Source organism: Simochromis diagramma, unplaced genomic scaffold (genome assembly GCF_900408965.1).
Source record: "Simochromis diagramma unplaced genomic scaffold, fSimDia1.1 OVJJ01000669.1, whole genome shotgun sequence".
NCBI classification, from domain to species: Eukaryota; Metazoa; Chordata; class Actinopteri; order Cichliformes; family Cichlidae; genus Simochromis; species Simochromis diagramma.
The window spans coordinates 2,289,229-2,311,699 of NW_024387458.1; the positions used below are offsets into that span (position 1 = coordinate 2,289,229).

The window sequence follows — 22,471 nt, forward strand, 5'->3', positions numbered from 1 at the left end:
TAACTGTTTGTTATCAGTGATTTTTAATTTGCTTATTTTCAGTATTTTTTGTCAGTATGTATGTTCGTAATAAAAATTGTATTCTTATCAACTTATCAACTACTTTCTTACCCTTCATTGATATTTCTCCACTTAATTAGACTATCTCCAAAATGATTCAACAATGAGAGATTGTATAGAAACACTGAAAATGATGTCTTAAGATACAAAAACAAATTAACTCGGAGGATCCATCCTAGGATAGGAGTTAGCAGAGGATACGACAGAATCTTTTTACTTTTGCCCTATTGGATAGTAATAGTGAAGACACGTAGCAAAGGGCTGCAGAACAGACCTGAACCCGGGCCAGCCGCTCTCAGCCATATGGCATATCGTCGGCTACTCAGATCTCTTATCTTGAGCTATATTTAAGCATTTCAAATTATTTCCACCTACAAGATTAAACATCATTAATCCATAACTTTGATTATAATGTTTATTATTCTGTATAATGAGTATGATTGCTTCACGTACTTTAATTATATTTGCCTAAATCTTTAGTACTCTTAATCTATTTCAGTAAGATTGCGGCTTTTACTTAAGTTAAAGTTTAGAGAGAAAAAAGGAGGCTTGAATGTGTAGGAACCTTCGTTTTCTTGTACTGAGTTTCAGGGGGGAACAAAACAAAGATCGGACTCACTGGCATGTAGCTTATGGAGACGATGCCCATCCCTCGGTATGTTTTTTGCGAACCGTGTTGTGTTCTGTGAATTTTGAGGAGCCACAAGCTGACAAATGGAGGATCTCAGCGTTTAATAAACTCACTGGAGCGCGAATCTGAGCCGCCAATGAAGCTAAAACACGAAGATACGGAAGTAAATGTGGAGGGGCTGCCGCAGGAAGGCAGGGTGAACATCGGTGCTACCTTCCCCAGGTGGAAAGCACTGAAGAGGGACAAATGTTTCCAGACTGACGCTGAACTTGCGTGTTTTCTGCTGGACAGGTAACCTCTGCTACCTATGGGGGAAATATCTTAACCCCGTTGGGATACAGATTGTACGTACGATGCTCCAAAAGTTTAAACTCAGACTTGGGGTGTAACAGGTGTAAATGCGTCATGCTGCTTTTCTCGGGTATATGTATCAGTGTGAGGTGAAGTGACTCTGGTATAAAGGGCAGATTGGAGCCAGTTTTCAGCTCAGGAGGTTTATAGACAAACATGTTGGGAGTCCAAAAGCAGCATAATTTCATTTAGCAGGAAAGTAGGGTTTAAGTGTTTTGGGTTCTTGTTCATAACTAAAAGCAAAGTGGAGTGGGAGAAAGATAGGTAGATGCCTTAACCCAGACCTTCCCAAAGTGTGTGTGTGTGTGTGGGGGGGGGGGGGATGCAGAGCCATGGCAGGGATGCATGCATCGCAGTATGAAAGGGGGGGGGGACAAAACGCTTGCACACTGCTAGCACGGGGCGCCTACAGGAATGCAAAGCAAGAGATGAAGCTGAATATGTTTCCAAAACAACTTCATTCTAAGCCAAAGACTAGAAAATATGGTTAAGCAAATCTTCCCTTTGGTTTCACCTGCACAAGTGCCGAGGTAGGTCTCCCTGCAGAATTGGTTTTCCCTTCGTCAGGAGCAGCTCTGGGCTCTTCAAATCACGGACAAACAGTATCCCACATTCTTGATTTTTATTTCACAAACACTTGTTGTAATGGCTAACTACTGGTGACATTTTGGAGATGACAGTTCTTTATACAGTAAAGTTACAGCGGGATACAAATAACATCAGGCTGATCCTGCCACGATTTGTTCCCCCGGTTCAAATCACGGACAAACAGGATCCCACAGCTGTTTATGTTTTTAAACCCATTTTGCACAGAGAGGCATTTTTTAAAAAAATGTATTGAATATTGTTGAATGTTGAATATTATTACACAGGAAAAAAACAACTACAGTAAAATAATCACACCGTGACGCCTCTGCCTTTGTAAATGGAGGGACAGTAACTGCGTGTGTATGTAAGCGTGTAAAACCTGCAGACAGTCAGATTAACAGTATTTTGTCTCTATCTGCCTTTCTGCGATTCAACTCATGTAAACAATAACGTGACGCACAGCGTGACGTGAAAAAAGGCACATACCTTTGATGTTGTGTGACAAACTCTGTATTCCTCCTCCACACGTAAACGCAAAAAAGGAGTTTTAAAAAATCTCCGTTTTCGGTGATTCACGCCGTTTACGTGTGGACGAAACTGCTGCGTTTTCAAAAATACCCGTGTAGGCGTGGACGTAGCGTAAAAGAGTTAGTAGTTTATTTTCTTACTACCTGTAGTTTATTGCACATTACTTGTATTTGCTTAATTGTTTACTAAATGTTTGAGGTGTGAAATAAACCGCAATGGAGCAAAATATATGTGTGTGTGGTTGGAGGATGTGTTTGTGCGTGCGTGTGCATGCGCGCGTGCACTCGCGCGCGGGGGGGGGGCGAACATTTTTCTTGTAAAAAAAAAGGGGGGCCTAGCAAAAAAAGTTTGGGAACCACTGCACTAATAACTTTTTTTCTGTTTTCTTCTCCTTTAAGAAAAAAAAGCTTTTCCAAAAACACATTCAGAGTCATGCAAAAAAAAAAAAGCAATTTCCCCAAAAGATGTTTCATGTTGTATTTTACTGACACAGTCCTGAAGTGACAAAGCACAGATCTCTATATGTGTGGACTTTCCTTCATATCAGACACAAAACTGATGCTGTACATTCACAGTGTGTGTCTTTTTATCTGTCCGTGATTGTTATTTATTCTTGTTTTTTGCACACATGAGTCCACTGTTCCTTTTAGTATAAATCATAATTAAAATAAATGGTATGTGACTTTAAGACATCTCCTGTTGTTTTTCTTTATTCAGCTATGAGAGAAGTGCCACACCATCGTCTGCTATGAATGGAAAATTTTCAGATCTTCAGCAGCTGTTGCCAGGTAAAGAAGAGGTTCGCTGGAGTCCCAGTCTGGACCAGCAGGACGCAGACCTTCATCACAAAAATGAGGTACATAAGGGAGAACAGTTTGATGGCCTGGTTGAAGCTGATATCACCAGGTTTCCAATTAGTCCTGTGAAGAGTGAAGATGATGATGAGAAACCTGACTCCTTGCAGCTTCATCAAAGGCCTCTGACCAGCTGCTCAGATAAACAAATGAAAGCAGAAACTGATGGAGAGGACTGTGGAGGACCAGGATCAGCCACTGACCCAAACCCACAACAGAGTCCTGATTCTCTTGAGATGGAAGTCAGCTTTGGTGATAAATTGCATAAACCTGAAATTGAAGACAGTTATGATGGTAGAAAGAAGAGCAGGACACTTGAGTCAGGCAAAAATGAAGATCTGGAATTTAACAGTGCCAACACATCCTTCAACTGCTCTGACTGTGGTAAACATTTCCTTTATAGGCAAACTCTTCAGAGACATGTGACAAGTCATTTGGGAAAAAGGACAAATAAAAAATGTTTTAAAATGAAGCAAAATCCACATTCACAGATGGCGGGCCACAAAGAAGAGAGACTGTTTGATTGTGATGTCTGTGGACATAAATTTAAGAGAGAAGCAAATCTTACAACACACATTAGAGTTCACACAGGTGAGAAACCATTTAGCTGTAACGTTTGTGAAAAAAAATTTAGACATCAGTATAATCTCTATAGACATTTGAAAATCCACACTGGAAAGAAATCATTTAGTTGTGCTGTTTGTAATAAAACATTTTCACAACGGTGGGACCTGAAAAGACACAAGATTGTCCACACAGGAGAGAAACCCTTTAACTGTAGTATGTGTGGCAAAAAATTTACACAGAGGAATCATTTTAAGAGACATATTAGGGTCCACACTGGGGAGAGACTGGTTGGTTGTGATGTCTGTGGTAAAAGATTTAACTGTAAGAAAAACCTAAAGACACACATGAAAGTTCACACAGGAGCAAAACCATACAGCTGTGATATTTGCAATAAAAGATTTTCACAACCAGGAATTTTGAAAAGACACAGGAGCATCCACACAGGAGTTAAGAGCCTTCGACCAGATGAACCAAGACGTCTTGGTTTGATGGCACTCGTGACACAATCAGCTGCTTCAGAACTGGTGCAGACACAAGTCTTGAACAGAGTAGGTAAGTGAAGCACATTCAATTGCATTTGTTGTAGCGTATTAACATATAACTCGTATGGGCTATCAAAACGCATTATTTTCACAATAGTGTATAGCAGGTAATTGTGCTTTCTTCCAAAGCATTAGGGATTTTCTGACAGTGGGGATTTACTCCAAAAATACACTGTCTGCAGCTGCATGACATTCTGGCTCTGACACGGCCAGGATGATGCTTCTCGTTCCAACAGATGTGTTTCACAAATATCCCAGAACTGACACACTGTTCCATTTGCTTAAAATAGACTTCTTCTTTTTTTCTAACTGAAGCCATGTCAAGCTGTACAGATCAGTTGGGGAGGACAGGCAAATAGCCAGATGAGTGACAGGGAGAATGCAGTAAATATTGAAAATAAAAGAACCCACACATGCTAAATACTCCAGTCTATGGACATTTGTGTTTCTGGGTTCCCTGCAGATGGTCAGCAGACGTTCCTGATTAAAGAGGAGTTTCCCTTGAGCCCCTTTGTGGACCAGCAGGACTCAGACCTCTACCAGATAAAGGCAGAACAGAAGGAACTCTTCACCTGTCGTGAGGGAGAGCACTTTAATGGGCTGCAGGAAACTGATATTACCAGGTTTCCAGTCACTGCAATTCGAGTGAAAAGTGAAGATGATGAAGAGAAACCTTACTGCTCGCAACTTAATCAAGACAACAATGATTCCGAGCCTCCAAGCAGCTGCTCAGACAAACAAATAAAGTCAGAAACTGATGGAGGGCACTGTGGAGAGCCAGACCCTGACAAAAACCAGTCTGGTCATTTAAAACAAAATACTGATGGAAAAGTTTCTGACTCTTGTGAAACTGAAGTCAGTATTGATGATGATGATGATGATGATGATTGGCAGGAGCCTTTGACAGACTCTGGACCAGAAACTGAAGTCAGTAGCAATGGTGGGAAGGACAGCAGGGCTCTTGATTCAGGTTTAAAGTGTAAACGGTCTCTTCAGAAACATGTTATCAGTAGTTCAGGGAGAAGGTCTTCATGCTGTTTAGCTAATAAGAAATGCTTAAAAGTGAACCGAACTGATTTAGAAGGAATCCAAACAGAAGATAAACCATTTGGCTGTGATACTTGTGGACAAAGATTTAATCAAAACGCACATCTAAAGACCCACATGAGAATCCACACAGGAGAGAAACCATTCCGCTGTAACATTTGTGAAAAAATATTTAGACATCAATACAACCTTAACAGACACATGAGAGTCCACACGGGAGATAAACCATTTAGCTGTGGTGTTTGTGGACAAAAATTTAACCGTAACACAAATCTCAAGACGCATATGCGGATTCACACGGGGGAGAAACCATTTGGTTGTGGTCTTTGCAGTAAAAGATTTTCACAGCCTGGGGATCTGAAAAGACATATGAGTGTCCACACAGGTGAGAAACCATTCAAATGTAGCATTTGTAGTAAAAGATTTACGCAGAGGATTCATTACAAAAGTCACATGAGCGTTCACACAGGAGAAAGACCATTTGGTTGTGACTTGTGTGGCAAAACATTTAACAGAGAAGGAAATCTGAAAATCCACAAAAGAGTCCACACAGGGGAGAAACCTTTTGGTTGTGATATTTGTGGACAAAAATTTAACCAAAGCACAAATCTGAAGACACACATGAGAGTCCACTCTGGAGAAAAACCTTTCCACTGTAGCATTTGTGGAGAAAGATTCACGCGAGAGGGAAGTCTGAGGAGACACATGAGACGCCAGGGAATGAACCATTTGATTGTGGTGAAAAGTTTACATGACAGTAATCATAATGTAATTAAATGAATATTTTTTTAATATATGTTGACAAAACATATATAATGCAATGGTGGTTTTTCAGTATTTCTAATTATGTTATTTATTATAAATCTGTAAATTATATAATACTAAACAATAAAACTGGGGGGAGAACTGGTCTCACAGTGCTTCCTTTTTTGTGGTTTCTACATTTCAAAAAAATTATTCATGTGTGCTGCTTGCAGGTTCTTGGACTTATGGCACTTCAAATTAATTTTAGTGTTAAAAAGGAAATGGAAGAAAGACTGGGACCTTTTCGTCATTGTTGCATGACAGAAATGCTTTCAGCAATTAAAATTTTATGATTTATCACACAAAGTAACCAGGTAAAGGTGCCGTTAGAAGGGTACGTTCTTTTTGCCAGAAACCTTTCCTGCAGCTTCCTTCAGTGCTAACATGTTATAGATACAGTTGACTTTATATTCATATATTTTCAGTTTTCTAGGTTCAAGTTCCTAACCCTAAACCACAGGGGGACGTTTGTTGGCTACAGAATCAGTTAGGTTTAGGAAAAAAAATAATGATTTGGGTTCAAATAAATTTTAGGGCTTTTTTGTGTCTGAAATTCTAAAAAGGTATTTTCTTTTTCAAATGTGTTTTTGAATAGAGCCTCCGTAGTACTCTTCATAACATTTCAGCTGCTGCTCTACAAAAATAATTTTTACATTTCTAAGTAAAATTAAAAAGACTACAGTGAATAAAGTGTCTGATGTATCCACAGGTCAGCCTGTGTGAAAAGACAGGGCTTATGTAAGTTAAAGCACTGATTATTGAACAGTCTGTGCTTTTGCGACTATAGTTTTAGAACAGACAACAGGCATCTACATCAGTTCATATGATCCAGCCCTAAATATATGCTTTATCAAAAAGGAAGTTTGGAGACTAATCTTAAAAATAGAGATGGATATTGGTTCCAAAGAGGAGGGGCCTGAAAACTGAAGGCTCTGCCTCCCATTCTACATGTAAATACTTTTAAATAGTGTGAGTGTGAAGTGCTCTAATAGGGTGATATGGTACTATAAGAAAATGAGATGGGGCCTGATTATTTGAGACCTTGTATGTGAGGAGCAGGATTTTGAATTCTGGATGTAACAGGGAGCCAATACAGGAGAAATCTGCTCTCTTTCTAGTCCCTGTCAGGACTCTTGCTGCAGCATTTTGGATTAACTGAAGGCTTTTCAGGGAGTTTTTAGGACTTCCTGATAATAATGATTTACAGTAGTCCAGCCTAGAAGTAATAAATCCATGAACTAGTTTTTCAGTATCACTCAAACACAGGATATTTTTAATTTTAGAGATGTTGCACAAATGGAACAAAGCAGTCTTACATATTTCTGTAATATGTGCGTTGAAAGGACATGTCCTGGTGAACAATGACTCCAAGGTTCCTCACAGTGTTACTGGAGGCCAAGGTAATGCCATCCAGAGTAAGAATCTGGTTAGATACCATATTTCTAAGATTTTCAGGGCCGAGTACAATAACCTCAGTTTGATCTGAATTTAAAAGCAGAAAGTTAGTGGCTATCCAGGTCTTTATGTCTTTAAGACATTCCTGCAGTTTAATTAATTGCTGTGTGTTATCTGGCTTCATGAATAGATAAATTTGGGTGCTATTCCTTCTGATGATACTGCCTAAGTCAGGGGTCTCGAACTCCAGTCCTCGAGGGCCGGTGTCCTGAAGGCGACTGTTGTTGTGATTTGGCGCTGTATGAACAATAGATGCACTAGAGGGGAAACAGCGGCACTGCCTCCAAAGCTGGAATGTTTTTACTGGGGGAAGTCATTCTTGTTTTTTTCCTCTACATCTTTTCTGACTGTCGTGAAACTTTTCCATGTGTCCCTGTTGCAACACACCTGAATACAATTAGTAAGACTCTATAGAACTTGACTGAATGCTGAGGTTGCTATTCAGCCATTTGATTCATGTTACAGCAGCTCATGAGTGAATGAACACGGTGCAATAAAAGTACTTTTAGAAAGAAATTTTTCCAAACACTTAAATTTACTTGTGTAGGGTTAGGGGATTGCCACTTCAGCATGCAGTCAAGTTCGTGAGTAAATCGCTTTGGCTGAGATTATAGTTTTAGTTTTAGTCATAGTTTTCACACAGCTGAGTAAACATGAAACAGAAAACTGATAAAGACAGTGTGAATGTAGAGGATTTTCAATGTGGTATATATTAGCAAAGGGATGGCTGAGTTTTAACTCCACCGCAGACAGCTGGTGATCAATTCTGAGGCTAGTACCTCCATTCACATCCTCGTTAGCCTCTCATCTTTGACACCGGCCGTGTAGAGCGCAAGGACGGTCCTCGAAGATGCAGCCTGAGTTTTGGGACACAGCTAGTACTTTCAAGAACATTCCCATACGCACCGAGCCTCCTTATACACACACTCTACGTTGTTACAGCGCTGCACTGTTTTTTTGTTTTGTTTTGTTTTTCCTCCAAAAATGACTCAGACAGAGCCTCAGCTCAGTGGAAATTGAAACTTTTTAATTGTGCCAAATTGCAAAACGCTTAGCTGTGTCTCTAATGAAACCGCTGTAACTTTGCTCTGTTTCACTTCAGCAGCATCAGGTAATGATCCTATGTTGATTCATTGTAGCTTGCCATCACCAGTGTGTGAATGTGTGTGTGAATGGGTGGCCAGGCCAGGAAAATCTCCTTCATGTTTTTCTGTTTTATTACTTTGACACAAAGGCATCTGCTGTGATGCTCACACCCAGGGACAATTCTAGGATCAGAGCTTTGGGGGTGCTGAGCACCCAGAAAGCTGCCCATCCAGGCAAGGTAAACTTTACTTGTCACAATGAGACTTCTTCCCTGTCTCTATCAGTCCCTGCATCCTTAAATGTCTCCAGTTGTCCTGAGTTCTCTCTGACTGTCTCCTTGGTGCATTTAAACCCCTGTTCCTCCCTGTCCTCATCGTCTGTTGTCTTCAGCTCCGTTATCAGTCATCGGAATTTTACCCTCTCTGTGCAAGTCTGCAAATTTCTTTATTAAATCATAAGATTCTTAAATTCACCAAGCCTCTCTGTACCTGGGTCCTCGTCACAAAACATGACATCACTGTTTTGTACATTTTAACACAATTTAATCCCCACATTTGTGAAAGAAAAGCAAAACACTTTTTTGAAAAGTCTGTAACAAAACCATCAAATCTGATAAAGGTTATTTAAATGCTGCTAAAGACTACTACTGCCAAAGAAGAATGGATTGGAATTTTAAAAAAAGAAAACATATCCTAACCTTAATTACTGCGGGAGAATAATGAATGATGCTTACAGTGAGTAAAAAGTAAACTGAGTGCATTTTTTTGGACAGAGATTCACTTTTAATGTGTTTGCATAATATAATACAGATACATAAAAATACACTCCAAAAATACAAGAGTCCTTGAAATGTACAAAATATTATTAAAAAATTGAGACACCTTGGCCTATGGTACAATGTATACAATGTATGAAAAGATCTTTACTGCAGATACTTCTATGGCTCTGCAGATTTTTTCTTTTCTTTTAAACTATGTCGCCTCAGCTTGAGGTTGGTAAATCTGTCTATCACATTTTGGTGGTCAAGTCTCTCAAGCATCTTTCTCAACTGACATCACAGCCAGGTGCTGGAGTCTGCTTTGACCCATGGTCCTTCTCAGCCAGGTATGGAGCTGACTCAAGACACTAAAAGACCTTTCACAGCTACAGCTGCTAACTGGGTTTGTTAGGGCAACCTGAATAACAGTTTTCAGTGTGGGGAAGATCCGATTATCCAGAAGATGAACTCCGCTGCGTCTCAGCCACTATCGCTCTGGCAGCAACGGCGCTAGAACCAGAGCAGGGGGGGGAGGGGTTATCTATACTTTTGTTGTTAAAGTGTTCCATCTCAATTAAGTACTGTATGCTTTTTATATTTTTAGTAGTGTGTCACACAAACAGCAAATATTGTCAAAAAAAGTAAGATATCTTTGGGGGTGCTTTGATTCTTTTTGGGGGGTGCTGAAGCACCCCCCAAAATGGGCTAAAATCACCCCTGCTCACACCTCTGATGAAGTCTCACAAGCGTCAGCTTTGTTTTTACACATAGATATAAAAATATGGATATGTACTGATAAATGATCAGAATTATAATATTTCTGCCCATCTGAGTTAAAGTTGAATCGAATCGGATTGAATTGAATCGGGACCTTGTGAATCAGAATTGAATCAATTACAGAAATCAAAATCAATACCTAGCCCTACTCTGGCTTCCTCGCACAGTCCAGAGATGTACTTATTGATACAACTAGTGATTCTAATTTGGCTGCGGATTTGAGATGCTGTATGAGTGGTTTAAATGTGACTGATTATGCTGCCTTAATGACAGTAAACAGTGGATGTCTTTAAAAAAACATTTAATCAAATGAAAAAAAACAAGAGCCCCAGGTGGTGTATGGATGCTTCCCGACGTTCCTTATACTCGCGATCAGTGAAGAATATGTTATCATAACTTTCTTACCTTAATAATTTAGATCATTTATGCATATTTCCCCTCTAATGAATCATTACTATTTTACTAAGCCATTTTAGATTCTGCATTAACTTACTTTTGGTATTTTAGAGAAAACTGGTCTCACTTTGCGTTGAGGCTCTTATTTTATTCACCTTTCAAACTTTGTAAACAGGTCTCTTTTTATTCAATTTGAAATTTTTAAAAATGGAAACCTACCTTCTTTTTTAAATTATTTGATATTGGATAAATATCAGATTATCTGAGTGAGCTACACACCCTTTACCAGGTCACACCCAGAAAGGACACTGCTGTCGGGTAAAATTCAGGGGTAGGAACTTTCTGTTGGGGGATGTGTGTTGCAAGGGGGAACAAAACAAAGTCCGGACTGAGGGACACGCTGCTGTTTTGGTCATGTGCTAGTCGTAAAGTTTTTATCGTCCTCATGGAAGAGTCGTCGCTTGTGCCTTAACTTTTTGTGGTGTCGTGGGGAGTTTGAGTGTCCGCATTTGGAAAAATGCAGGATCATAATTATTATTTCTCAGGAGAAAAGATCAAGGACGTGCTGTCGAACAAGCTGGGGCACGAAGAGGAAAAACTGGAAGAAACGAAAGTGTTCTTAGGCGTCGCCTTCTCCAGGTGGACCTCGCTGAAGAGGGACAAAAGTTTTCAGAGTGATGCCGAAGTGGCCTGCTTTCTGCTGGACAGGTAATTCAAGTTGTGCCCGAAAGCGACGCGTGAATCGGTGTTACTGTTAGAAAAATTACGAAGTGAGACACAGCGTAACAATTGCGTTTATTTGCATGCGAGGAAGCAGTGTTAACGTCCCTTCGAGCCTCTTTATCTTTCCAACGCTGTGCTGGGAACAGAAACGTGTGAGACGGTTTTACAGGAAACACAGTTAGCTACGTGGTGTACTAGTACAGGATTTCGAGGTCAAGCAACATAGAACTATACGTACACACATTATAACCATTGAAACATGATAACTGTGCACGTTCAAGTGACGGCTGTGAACAGTTTTAGGGGCTCATTTTCTTCCGCTCCTTTAATCAACTCCCCCACTTGTTTGCTCGTTAAGATAATTGAGCTCCAGCTTGTCCTTCCAGGATTTTTTTTAAACCCGGGCTTACATGTGGAGGTGCCCATTCATGAGCTGGGATGACATTTAGCTTTGAGCATGTTCACTGTGGAGAAAATTGCATGGCTTTTTTGTGTGGAGGCATTGCTCTGTTTTCAATGGCCACTTTTCTTTTTGCACAAAACGTTTGTTCTTTATTTTTTCTCCGTTTTTCACAGCTTTCTCCGGCGCACTCGTCTGTATCGGTCCCTTTCATTTTCTACACGTATCGCTTTCTTCCTGCCGTCTTCTCTAATCTAATCGCTTAAGCCCCTTTTTCTACAACCCAGTAATGGCGGCTTTATTTTTCTTGAACGAGACGCTCGCATTACTCATCTAGTGGGTAGGGTTACTGACCAGCCAATCGGTGGCATGCAGTCGGATGACGTCACATTTCAGTACCTGTTCAGATCGCTTGGAACGCTGTCACTGTCACTACCCGATCCGTACCGGAAACCCGATCGGTACCCCGCATGCGCGAAAGGTGTCTACTTCCGGTCGAAGCGTTTTACGATAGTTAGGGGTCAGAGTATCTGTTAAGAATAATAAGTATCTCTTAACATGTTTCCAATAATGAAGCATTTCAATATAATGTAGACAAAAATGAAAAATAAAAAGATAGTTACGGATCAGGACTCCCCGATCCTTACTGCGCATGTGCAAAGTCGGACCGTACAAATTGGGTCTACCCGATCCGTACCGCGCATGTGCAGGGATTTTCTTCTTCTGTTCGTTTAGTGGCAGTTTACTCCCCAGTATAAGAGGATACTGCCACCTGCTGACCAAGCGAATGAACCCTATTGTAAACTGAATTAGCGTAATTACAAACATCTGTTAAATTTGATTTAGTGATAGTCGAGTGTGTTTATGCTTGCATGTGTGGAGAAGATTGATTGGAATAGTGATGATGATGTCCGCTTACACTGTCAATTGTCAGTAAACACTTCATCTGGCTGATGAATCTACACGTGACATATTACAAAGTCTGTATTATTAACTCTGTAATTAAGCGCCGTTCTTCTTATTTTATGGCGCTGTTGTTCAATCGGGGAACGCTCTCTGTTGAGGAGAGAAGCATGAATTTGTTTGTATACGGATTATCCATTGTTTAAATGTCCCGGTAGTCGAAAAGGAGGCAGAGCTGTTGAGAAATGCTAGGAGCTAACTGGGCGCTAACCGTATCATTCAAATATATTGAATGTCGCAATGTTGGCAAAGAGAGGAAGTGACGTATGATTTGCGCATGCGGGGTACCGATCGGGTTTCCGGTACGGATCGGGTAGCGACAGTCACTACCCGATCCGTACCGATCGGTACCCCGCATGCGCGAAAGGTGTCTACTTCCGGTCGAAGCATTTTACGACAGTTACAGGTCAGAGTATCTGTTAAGATGTTAAGAATAACAAGTATCTCTTAAAATGTTTCCGATAATGAAACATTTAATATAATGTAGACAAAAACAAAAAGATAGTGACAGGTCGTTACTGCGCATGTGCAAAGTCGGACCGTACAAATCGGGTCTACCCGATCCGTACCGCGCATGTGCAGGGGTTTTCTTCTTCTTCTGTTCGTTTAATGGCAGTGTACTCCCCAGTGTACGAGGATACCGCCACCTGCTGACTTAGCGAATGAACCCTATTGTAAACTGAATTAGTGTCATTACAAACGTGTGTTAAATTTGATTTAGTGATAATTGAGTGTGTTTATGCTTGTCTGTGTGGCGAGGATTGTTGGAATAGTGATGATGTCCACTATCACTGTCAATTGCCAGTAAACACTTCATCTGGCTGCTGAATCTTCACGTGACATATTATTCATTTCATTTATTTGTTCATTTTCAGGCACAACAAATACCTATATTGAACATAAAATGCACAAAACAAATAAAGTCTGTATTATTAACTCTGTCATTAGGCACCATTCTTCTTATTTTACGGCGCTGTTGTTCAATCGGTGGACGCTCTCTGTTGAGGAAAAAAGCAAAAATTTGTTGCGGATACGGATTATTCATTGTTTAAATGTCCCGGTAGTCGAAAAGGATGCAGAGCTGCTGAGAAATGCGAGGAGCTAACTGGGCACTAACCGTATCATTCAAATATATTGAATGTCGCAATGTTGGCAAAGAGAGGAAGTGACGTAAGATTTGCGCATGCGGGGTACCGATCGGGTTTCCGGTACGGATCGGGTAGTGACAAACCCATGTGTTCTGGGAATCCATCCTACCTCAAAAAACATCCTACCCAATGTTTCTGCGCAGACGCGGCGCATGCGCACAACACCAAACTCACATTAAGTGTAGCTTGCCATCACCAGTGTGTGAATGTCTGTGTGAATGGGTGGATGACTGGTTGTGTAAAGCGCTTTGGGGTCCTTAGGGACTAGTAAAGCGCTATACAAATACAGGCCATTTACCATTTATTTACCATTAACTTCTTTTTCTCTCACCCATTCGGAATACTTCTTCAGGTTATGTTATGGTTAGGTTAGGGGTAGGGTTAAGGTTTAGTCACAAGTCACCGTCAAATTATAATACGGGTAGGACGATTTGTCAGAGTAGGATGGTTTCTCAAAACCCCGGGAGAGCAGGTACTTAAAAAGTACTTGCTACCAAGTAATATGATCTAATGGAAAACCCTGAAAACCGTGCTGAGGCAATCTGACTAGGTATTAGTTTAAAAAGGGCTTAACTCCGAGCTGTGGCACTGTAGCGTCTTAGTATTTTCCACCATCATTATTGCGTTACACCTAGGGCTGCCACAAATGATTATTTTGATAGTCGACTAGTCACCGATTATTTTTGCAATTAGTCGACTAATCAGATTATGCATCCACTGGACATAAAGCGTACAGCTTATTGCACCAGCATGCATCTGCTCTTATATAACTATCATTAGCTTACAGCTTTAAGTGTCTAAGGTATGTGCTAACTAAAAATAAAGACAAGATGATAGTTTATTAAACTTTTAATGGAATTTGCAGATCGTCTCAGTGGTGTTTAATAAACTCAGCCGTCTGCTCCTTGCTCACTAAAATGTAATAGGACACTGGAATAAATTCTCACATTTGTTTAATCAGTTTTCTGTTTGACGTTTATTCAGCTGTGTGAAAACTGTAACTTTAATCTCAGCCAAACTGATTTACTCAGGAACAAATAAAACACTGAAAAAAGCCAAACAGTAACATTTTTGTTATCTAAGTGACTTATATATCATGTTTAACCTGAGTAGTGAAAGACCACAGGGGGTTTGCGGTTCTCACCAGCTCTGGTGAGCCTTGAGTCCCCCGGCTAGCTATCGAGCTGGTGGGTAACGGACGTCTCCGAAAACGTCGGAGCACTTATGCAAAAATATGATGTCTTGATAAACCGAGCAGATATTTGAAGGTTACACAGCTACATTCTTGCTTGAAAATATGCTAAAAGTTTAGTAATATTAAAACTAAATAGCTGCTGCCATTGTTGGAAATTGGAATTGGCTGGGCCGTGCTACGTGTCTACGAATTTGGACAGCCTTCGTTGCGTCGCAATAGCGTAATGAGCCTACAAATGCAGCCACCGAAAGATGCGGCTCCTGAATTTGTACACGGCTACAATACCGGAGCCAGCTTCTTCTTCTTCGGCGTTTAATGGTAGCTGGCATCCTTGTACATGCATTGCTCCAACCTTCTGTTTCAGGCCGTTCTTACACTCTGAAATCCTACTACTTATTCCTGCATCTTTCAGGATCTTACAAAGCTTCAAACAACGCGTCGGCTATTAAATTAGTCGATGTAATCGTGACTAGTCGACTAATCGTGGCAGCCCTAAATACACCCCAGTGCTGTCTGCAGTGTCATCATAGGTCATCTGTGCAGTCGTCCACCTTCTGCCCTATTTGGTGATACATGATGGTCTTGGTTTGAGCAGTTTCGATCAGTCTCTGGATCAACCTTCTCAGGGAGGGAACGCAGCAGCATTCGCAAACAGTCAGCAAGGCCATTGCAACTGCTTACTTGTATGTTAGATGGAAGTACATGACCATCAGCTTCCTTTGGGATAACTGTGCGAGTAACGGCACTGTCACAAAGAACAGTTATTGGCTTACCTGTAGCCAGCAAGGATACTTGGGGCAGTTTTTCAGCTGAATTTAAGGAAATCACTACATTTTCAAAGACAACACTTCTGATTTCCTCCCATCTAGTCTCCCTTCCCACTTATCTTGGTGGTTATCATCCCTCTTGCGTTGATGTGCATGGCATAATAATTTGACACTGTTTCAACTACAATTTCCAGAAGATGGACTACAAAATGCACATCTTACTTCATGTTTTTACTGCATTGTTACAGCTGGTCTCAGAAACAATGGTGTGAAATGAAAAAACACATTAACTTTGTGCTGTTCAGCGGTGTAATTTTAAAAATGTGTATTTATCAATGTTAAAAAGGGTTCGAGTTTCACAAATGAATGTGTGTTTTGATGCTTGATCTGTACAACAGTGTTAGTTGTGGGTTAAATGTTGTTTCATTTGATCGATTCATATGATAGGAACAGTCAGAGAGGAAGGTTAATGCCACCAGCACTTGTCATGTAGAATTTAACATTTTGATGTTTCTGTTGTTTCCTCCAGCTATGAGAGAGTTGTGATGACATCAGCGCCCACAAAGGAAAAGCCTTCACAAGTCCCAGCTCCAGCTACCTTTGGCGCCAGTCATTCTCTTAATGGAGCAAACAGGCAAGTCCTTCCATGTCAAGAAATTCCATATGTTTTAATGAATACATATTCATGTATATGTACACTACCAGTTTAAAGTTTGGACACACCTTCTCATTTAATGTTTTTTTTTTTTCTTTATTTTTATGACTCTTTACATTGTAGATTCTCACTGAAAGCATCAAAACTATGAATGAACACATTTGAAGTTATGTAATAATTGAAAAAGTGTGAAATAACTTAAAACATGGTTTATATTTTAGATTCTTCAAAATAGGCACCTTTGCTTCTTCAGGTTGTTACCTGAAATGGTTTTCCAGCAGCCTTGAAGGAGTTCTTAGAGATGCTGAACACTTGTTGGCCCTTTTGCCTTCAGTCTGCGGTCCATCTCATCCCAAACCATTTTGATTGGGTTTAGGTCAGGTGACTGTGGAGGCCAGGGCATCTGGCGCAGCACTCCATCACTCTCCTTCTTGGTTAAATAGCCCTTGCACAGCCTGGAGGTGTGTTTGTCCTTTTGAAAAATAAATGGTAGTCTAACTAAACACAAACCGGATGGGATGGCATGTCACTGTAGGGTGCTGTGGTAACCAAGCTGGTTCGGTGTGCCTTCAATTTTGAATAAGTCCCCAATAGTGTCACCAGCAAAGCACCCCCACACCGTCGCACCACCTCCTCCATGCTTCACATTGGGAACCATGCATGTAGAGACCATTCGTTCCCCTTTTCTGCATCACACAAAGACACGGCAGGTGGAACCAAAGATCTCAAATTTGGACTAATCAGACCAAAACACAGATTTACACTGGTCTAATGTCCATTCCTTGTGTTTCTTGGCCCAAACAAATCTCTTCTGTTTGTTGCTTTTCCTTAGTGGTAGTTTCTTAGCAGCTATTTGACCATAAAGGCCTGATTCACACTGTGTCATCTGAACTGTTGATGTAGAGACCTGTTTGTTATTGGAGCTCTGTGTGGCATTTTCCTGGGGTGTAGTTAACTTGTGATTTCTGAGGCTCGTCACTCGGATGAATTTATCCTCAGCAGCAGAGGTGACTCTTCCTTTCCTGGGGCGGTCCTCATGCGAGCCAGTTTTCTCGTTGCGCTTGATGGTCTTTGTGACTGCACCTGGGAACACATTCAAAGTTTTTGCAGTTTTCTGGACTGACTGACCTTCTGTTCTTAAAGTAATGATGGACTGTTGTTTCTCTTTACTTAGCTGATAGCTTTTGCCATAATATGAATTCTAACAGTTGTCAAATAGGGCTGTCAGCTGTGTACCAACTTGATTTCTGCACAACACAACTGGTAGTCCCAACCACATTTAGAAAGCAAGAAATTCCACAAATGAACCCTGGCAGGCACACCTGTGAAGTGAAAACCATTTCAGGTGACTACATCATGAAGCTCATTAAGAGAAGGCCAAGGATTTGCAGCGCTGTCTACAAAGCAAAGGGTGGCTACTTTCAGGAATGTAAAATATAAGATATATTTGGGATTATTTATCAATTTTTACTTTGCTACACAATTACATACATCTTGCTTCATATATTTGATGTCTTCAGTATGTAGGTGAAGGAAAGATGTGAAAGGGAATTTATAATCACTTACAATGAGAACGTCGTTGTGTACTCCAGACTCTGTGATTATGTCAGAGCTTCCCAAAGTGTGGGGCCCGCCCCCCCCCTATGAAAAGGGGAGGGAAATGCTTGGACACTGCTAGCATGGGGCGCCCACACAAACGCAAAGCAGGAGATGAAGCATCGCTGAATATGTTTCCAAACCAACTTCATTCTAAGACAAATGGTGTGAAATGAAAAAACACATTATTAACTTTGTGCTGTTCAGCGGTGTAATTTTAAAAATGTGTATTTATCAATGTTAAAAAGGGTTCAAGTTTCACAAATTAATGTGTGCTTTGGTGTTTGATCTGTACAACAGTGTTAGTTGTGGGTTAAATGTTGTTTCATTTGATCGATTCATATGATAGGAACAGTCAGAGAGGAAGGTTAATGCCACCAGCAGTTGTATCATGTAGAATTTAACATTTTGATGTTTCTGTTGTTTCCTCCAGCTATGAGAGAGTTGTGATGACATCAGCGCCCACAAAGGAAAAGCCTTCACAAGTCCCAGCCCCAGCTACCACTGATACACCTCGTTCTTTCAACAGGCAAGTCCTTCCATGTCTAAATTTATAAATGTTTTGCATATATTCAGGCTGCTAGTTTGGTTTTAAGATAAATGTAATGCTGCATTTTGTTGCCACTGGCTCAGAACTAACAAACTTTGATACAGTCAGTTTGGACTTTTTCTTCCAGCATCTGTACACACAACCAATGGCATGAAATGAAACATATTTATATTTGTGCCGTTCATTGTTGTAGGTTTAAAATAAACCATCTGTTGATATGCTCCTCATCGTTAATGCCACCAGCACTTGTCATGTAGAATTTAACATTTTGATGTTTCTGTTGTTTCCTCCAGCTATGAGAGAGTTGTGATGACATCATTGGCTACAAAGGAAAAACCGTTACAAGTCATAGGTCCAGCTGCCTTTGGCGCCACTTTGAGTGGAGCAAACAGGTAAGTCTTTCCTTGTCCAAATTTGTATGTTTTTGTATATAGTCATGTATACATGATGTATACAAGATTAAATTCCATGGCTAGTATCTGTTTTTGGATCAGTTGAGCCCAACAGAAAACAGAACCATGCGCAAACACAAAATTAGTATTTATAAGAACCATTAGTCTCACGCGTTGTGGGGTATAACTCTGAATATCTCGATGGCTTATTGTTTTTCAGATTTCCGTATCCAAGATTGCCAAACGGAGTGGGGATGCGTCCAGTGACTAACCTTCAACCACCTGACCCCAGAATTCTCAAAATGGTTGTATTTGTACCTCCACGAGCAACATCAGTGTTAACACAAGTCAGGAGAAGTAAGTATTAAATTATTTTTAATTTTATTGTAGCCTATTAAATTACCATTATTCCCACAGAATTATGTAAAAACTATTAGATGGCACAATAGCTTAATATTTGATGGCACTAACTTACACATGGCTGGGCATTATTTTATCCATAAATTACTACAATTGACTGTTGCAACTGCTCTCTACTTTGTGATTTAAACTAAAGAAAGGTAAATAATACAACAACTGTCAAATGGGTCCATCAGCTGTGAAGTGGAACTGAGACCTTTTCACCAGTTTTAATAAAAATAAATGCTGTTCTTGGATAATTTGTAATTTGAAAATCTTTCCAAAAATAGAAATGTGTCCTTTTATTTTCAAAATAATATTAAAACTGTAGACACACACTCATCCGTTATCCACATCTGTGTTCAATGCAGATGCCCAAGATGCTCCACCTCAATTAAATGCTGGTCTGAAACAGCGGGTCATAGATCATCTCCAGCTAAAGAAAAAACAGGAAGAAGGGCCCACAAAGATGGAGCTGGAGGAGCGTTGTATAAAGATGGAGCTGGAGGAGCGTCATATAGAGGAGGAGCAGGAGGAGTGTTGTATAAAGATGGAGCTGGAAGAGCATCGTATAAAGATCGAGGTGGAGGAGCGTCGTATAGAGACGGAGCTGGAGGAGCGTCGTATAATAAATCAGCAGGAGCGCAATGAAAAGGAGGAGCAGGAAGAATGCCACTTAAAAGACGAACACAAAGAACGCCAAATAAAGGAGGAGCAGGAGGAACATCACATAAATAGCGAAGAGGTTGAAGTGAATCTTAATGGGATAAAGGAGGCTGATATCACCGGGTTCCTGCTCACTTCTGTTCATGTGAAGAGTGAAAATGATGAAAAGAAACCGCAGTCCCCACAACCTCATCAAGGCCCGGCTCTCAAAAACATGGAAGCGCAGACACAAACCAGAGGATCAGGTAAACAAATGAAAACAGAAACTGAGGACGATGAAGGAAGCAAAAAGGCTAGGAACTCTTATCACAGTAGCTGTTTACCACAGAATACTAATTTACAGGCTTCAGACTTCACCGAGACTAAAGATGGTACTGTGGATGGTGATAATTATTGGCAGGAGCCATTGTCTGCTTCTGAACCTGAAACTGAAGATGGCAAGAGTAAAAATTCTAACCTGCATCAGTGTCTGTCAGAATCTGGATCTGAAACTGAAGACAGCAGCATTGATAATTATAACTTGCACGGATCTTCATCAGAATCTGGCTCTGAAACTGAAGACAGCAGCATTGATAATTATAACTTGCACGGATCTTCATCAGAATCTGGCTCTGAAACTGAAGACAGCAGCATTGATAATTATAACTTGCACGAATCTTCATCAGAATCTGGATCTGAAACGGAAAGCAGCAGCAGCATTGATAGTTATACCTTGCATGGACCTTCATCAAACTCTGGATCTGAAACGGAAAGTAGTAGCAGCAGCACCAGCACCAGCAGCAGCAGCGTTGATAATTATAATTTGCACAGACCTTCATCAGAATCTGGATCTGAAACTGAAGGCAGCACCAATGAAGATGATGGTAAATGGCGGAAACCGTTGTTAAACTCTGAACCTAAACTTGTAAACAGTGGTGCAAATGGAAAAAAGCGATTTCACACACCAGAGAAACCATTTCGTTGTAAAATTAGACGTAAAACAAGTAAAATATTTTAATAAACTAAAACAGATTACTTAAGACTCATAGGACAGGACAAACAGTTTGCAGCTTTTATAAAAAAAAAAAAAAAAAAAAGATAATAATAAGGTTAAAGTGTCAGACGTAGGGGTTCACATGGGGCCGAGAGAGAGACCATTTAGTTGTAGCGTCGGCAGACAAAGCCACATGACTGATGGCATGACATGATTAATTATACATTTTTAGTGTTATGGTCATTGGTGTTTCTGATGGCTTTCTAGCATGCACGGCAGAGTAGGAAATTTGAACAAGGGGTTATCTTATCACATTCATGTTTCTAAATTGCTGAATAGTTAGTTGATCAGTACAAGGGAATAATTCAAGATGATGCTGTGTACATGGTCTTTTGGTAATTATTAGTGGCAGTAATCTGATTTAAACCATTTTTGTTGATGATGGCTAAGGTAACATCAATAAAGCACACTGAGAAACTGCCTCCATGCTTTTTCTTTACTGGAGCCTATCCCAGATGTTACAAATCAAGAGAAGTGGGTACACTTTGAATTGGCCTTTAAGGTGGAAGTCATTAAACTGTGATTTGACCAAGTTTTTGTAGCTTATCTCCAACCTTCCCTTTGTGAAGAAAAAAAAGAAAAAGAAAAAACATATATTTAAAAGATTAGTTGTAAAACAGCTAACTGATCAGCTGCAAAGGAATGGTTTATTTGAGTTTCAGTCAGGTTTCAGAGCTCATCACACTACAGAAAACAGGTGTACTTGGAGAGTCCTGATGTGTTCAGTTTTTTCAGAAGAAAGTACAGGAGAAATGTCTGTCGTTTAAAAAGATTTAATTTCAACTGCCGACCCTGGATCGGGCCATACAATTTTATACCCCAATAATAACAAGTGTTATTATGACATACTTCTTACAGAAGCGACGTGGCAGTCCTGCTGTCTCCCTACGAGTCTTCTCTCTGTTCATGTCCAACCTTGCCTCATATTGCTCCTCTTCCTGGGATAACAAAGACAGGAAAAAAAGAAACCACCTCCCTGCTTAACCTTGATTATTAATATTATCCTACTGATTCCATTTAATATCTAAGTTTGAGACATTCTATTAAGACTCCCTTGGCCCAGAAAATATCATCTTGACTGTTAACCGGCGTGATGTGTATGTATGTTGCAAAGAAAAGTCACTCTACGTCAATCGCAATATTTGAATTCAGTCATGGCTAGGGATGGGTATTGATAAGATTTTCACGATTCAGATTCCATTTTCGATTCTGTTTAACGATTCGATTCTTTATCGATTCTTTTTAAAAAAGGAGAACACTAAGGTCGATTAGCTTAGAACTTTGTTTTCTATCTTCTCTTTGACCAAGATAGAAATTTAGGAGTAACATGGCCTTACAAATCCAGCAGTGAGATCTTAAGAGATCCAGCCTACGGCTCTTCAATGGGGAGTCACAGGGTCCCCGGGGGAAAAAAAAATTGTAAATGTAAAATAAATATTCTTCTGTAGCAATAACAAAGTATAACATAAATTATTCTGTAGCAATTACACAAAAATATCCAGTAATGTCCCTGCCTACAATTAAACACATTCACTTACCGA

The 22,471-nt window shown here is 40.2% G+C and overlaps 2 protein-coding genes across 5 annotated transcripts; both read left to right on the forward strand.

Annotated features, from left to right (window-relative positions):
* Window positions 1–646: 646 nt before the first annotated feature.
* LOC120723122 (gastrula zinc finger protein XlCGF57.1-like) lies at window positions 647–5,970 on the forward strand. Of its 3 annotated transcripts, XM_040014456.1 has the most exons (4): window positions 647–982; window positions 2,876–3,014; window positions 3,123–4,131; window positions 4,585–5,970. In XM_040014456.1, the coding sequence occupies exons 1-4, from the start codon at window positions 828–830 to the stop codon at window positions 5,946–5,948; spliced, it is 2,667 nt and encodes an 888-aa protein (XP_039870390.1). In that variant the 5' UTR covers window positions 647–827; the 3' UTR covers window positions 5,949–5,970. The 3 variants fall into 3 exon arrangements, with proteins under 3 accessions (XP_039870390.1, XP_039870389.1, XP_039870391.1); XM_040014455.1 differs by having other exon boundaries at window positions 2,876–4,131; XM_040014457.1 differs by having other exon boundaries at window positions 2,876–4,127; window positions 4,585–4,694.
* Window positions 5,971–10,686: 4,716 nt separating this feature from the next.
* LOC120723123 (uncharacterized protein DDB_G0271670-like) lies at window positions 10,687–21,886 on the forward strand. 2 transcript variants are annotated; one of them, XM_040014460.1, is made up of 7 exons: window positions 10,687–11,151; window positions 16,169–16,273; window positions 18,324–18,419; window positions 18,734–18,832; window positions 19,053–19,189; window positions 19,603–19,761; window positions 19,816–21,886. In XM_040014460.1, the coding sequence occupies exons 1-7, from the start codon at window positions 10,961–10,963 to the stop codon at window positions 20,892–20,894; spliced, it is 1,866 nt and encodes a 621-aa protein (XP_039870394.1). In that variant the 5' UTR covers window positions 10,687–10,960; the 3' UTR covers window positions 20,895–21,886. The 2 variants fall into 2 exon arrangements, with proteins under 2 accessions (XP_039870394.1, XP_039870392.1); XM_040014458.1 differs by having other exon boundaries at window positions 10,689–11,151; window positions 19,603–21,886.
* The last annotated feature ends 585 nt before the right edge of the window (window positions 21,887–22,471 follow it).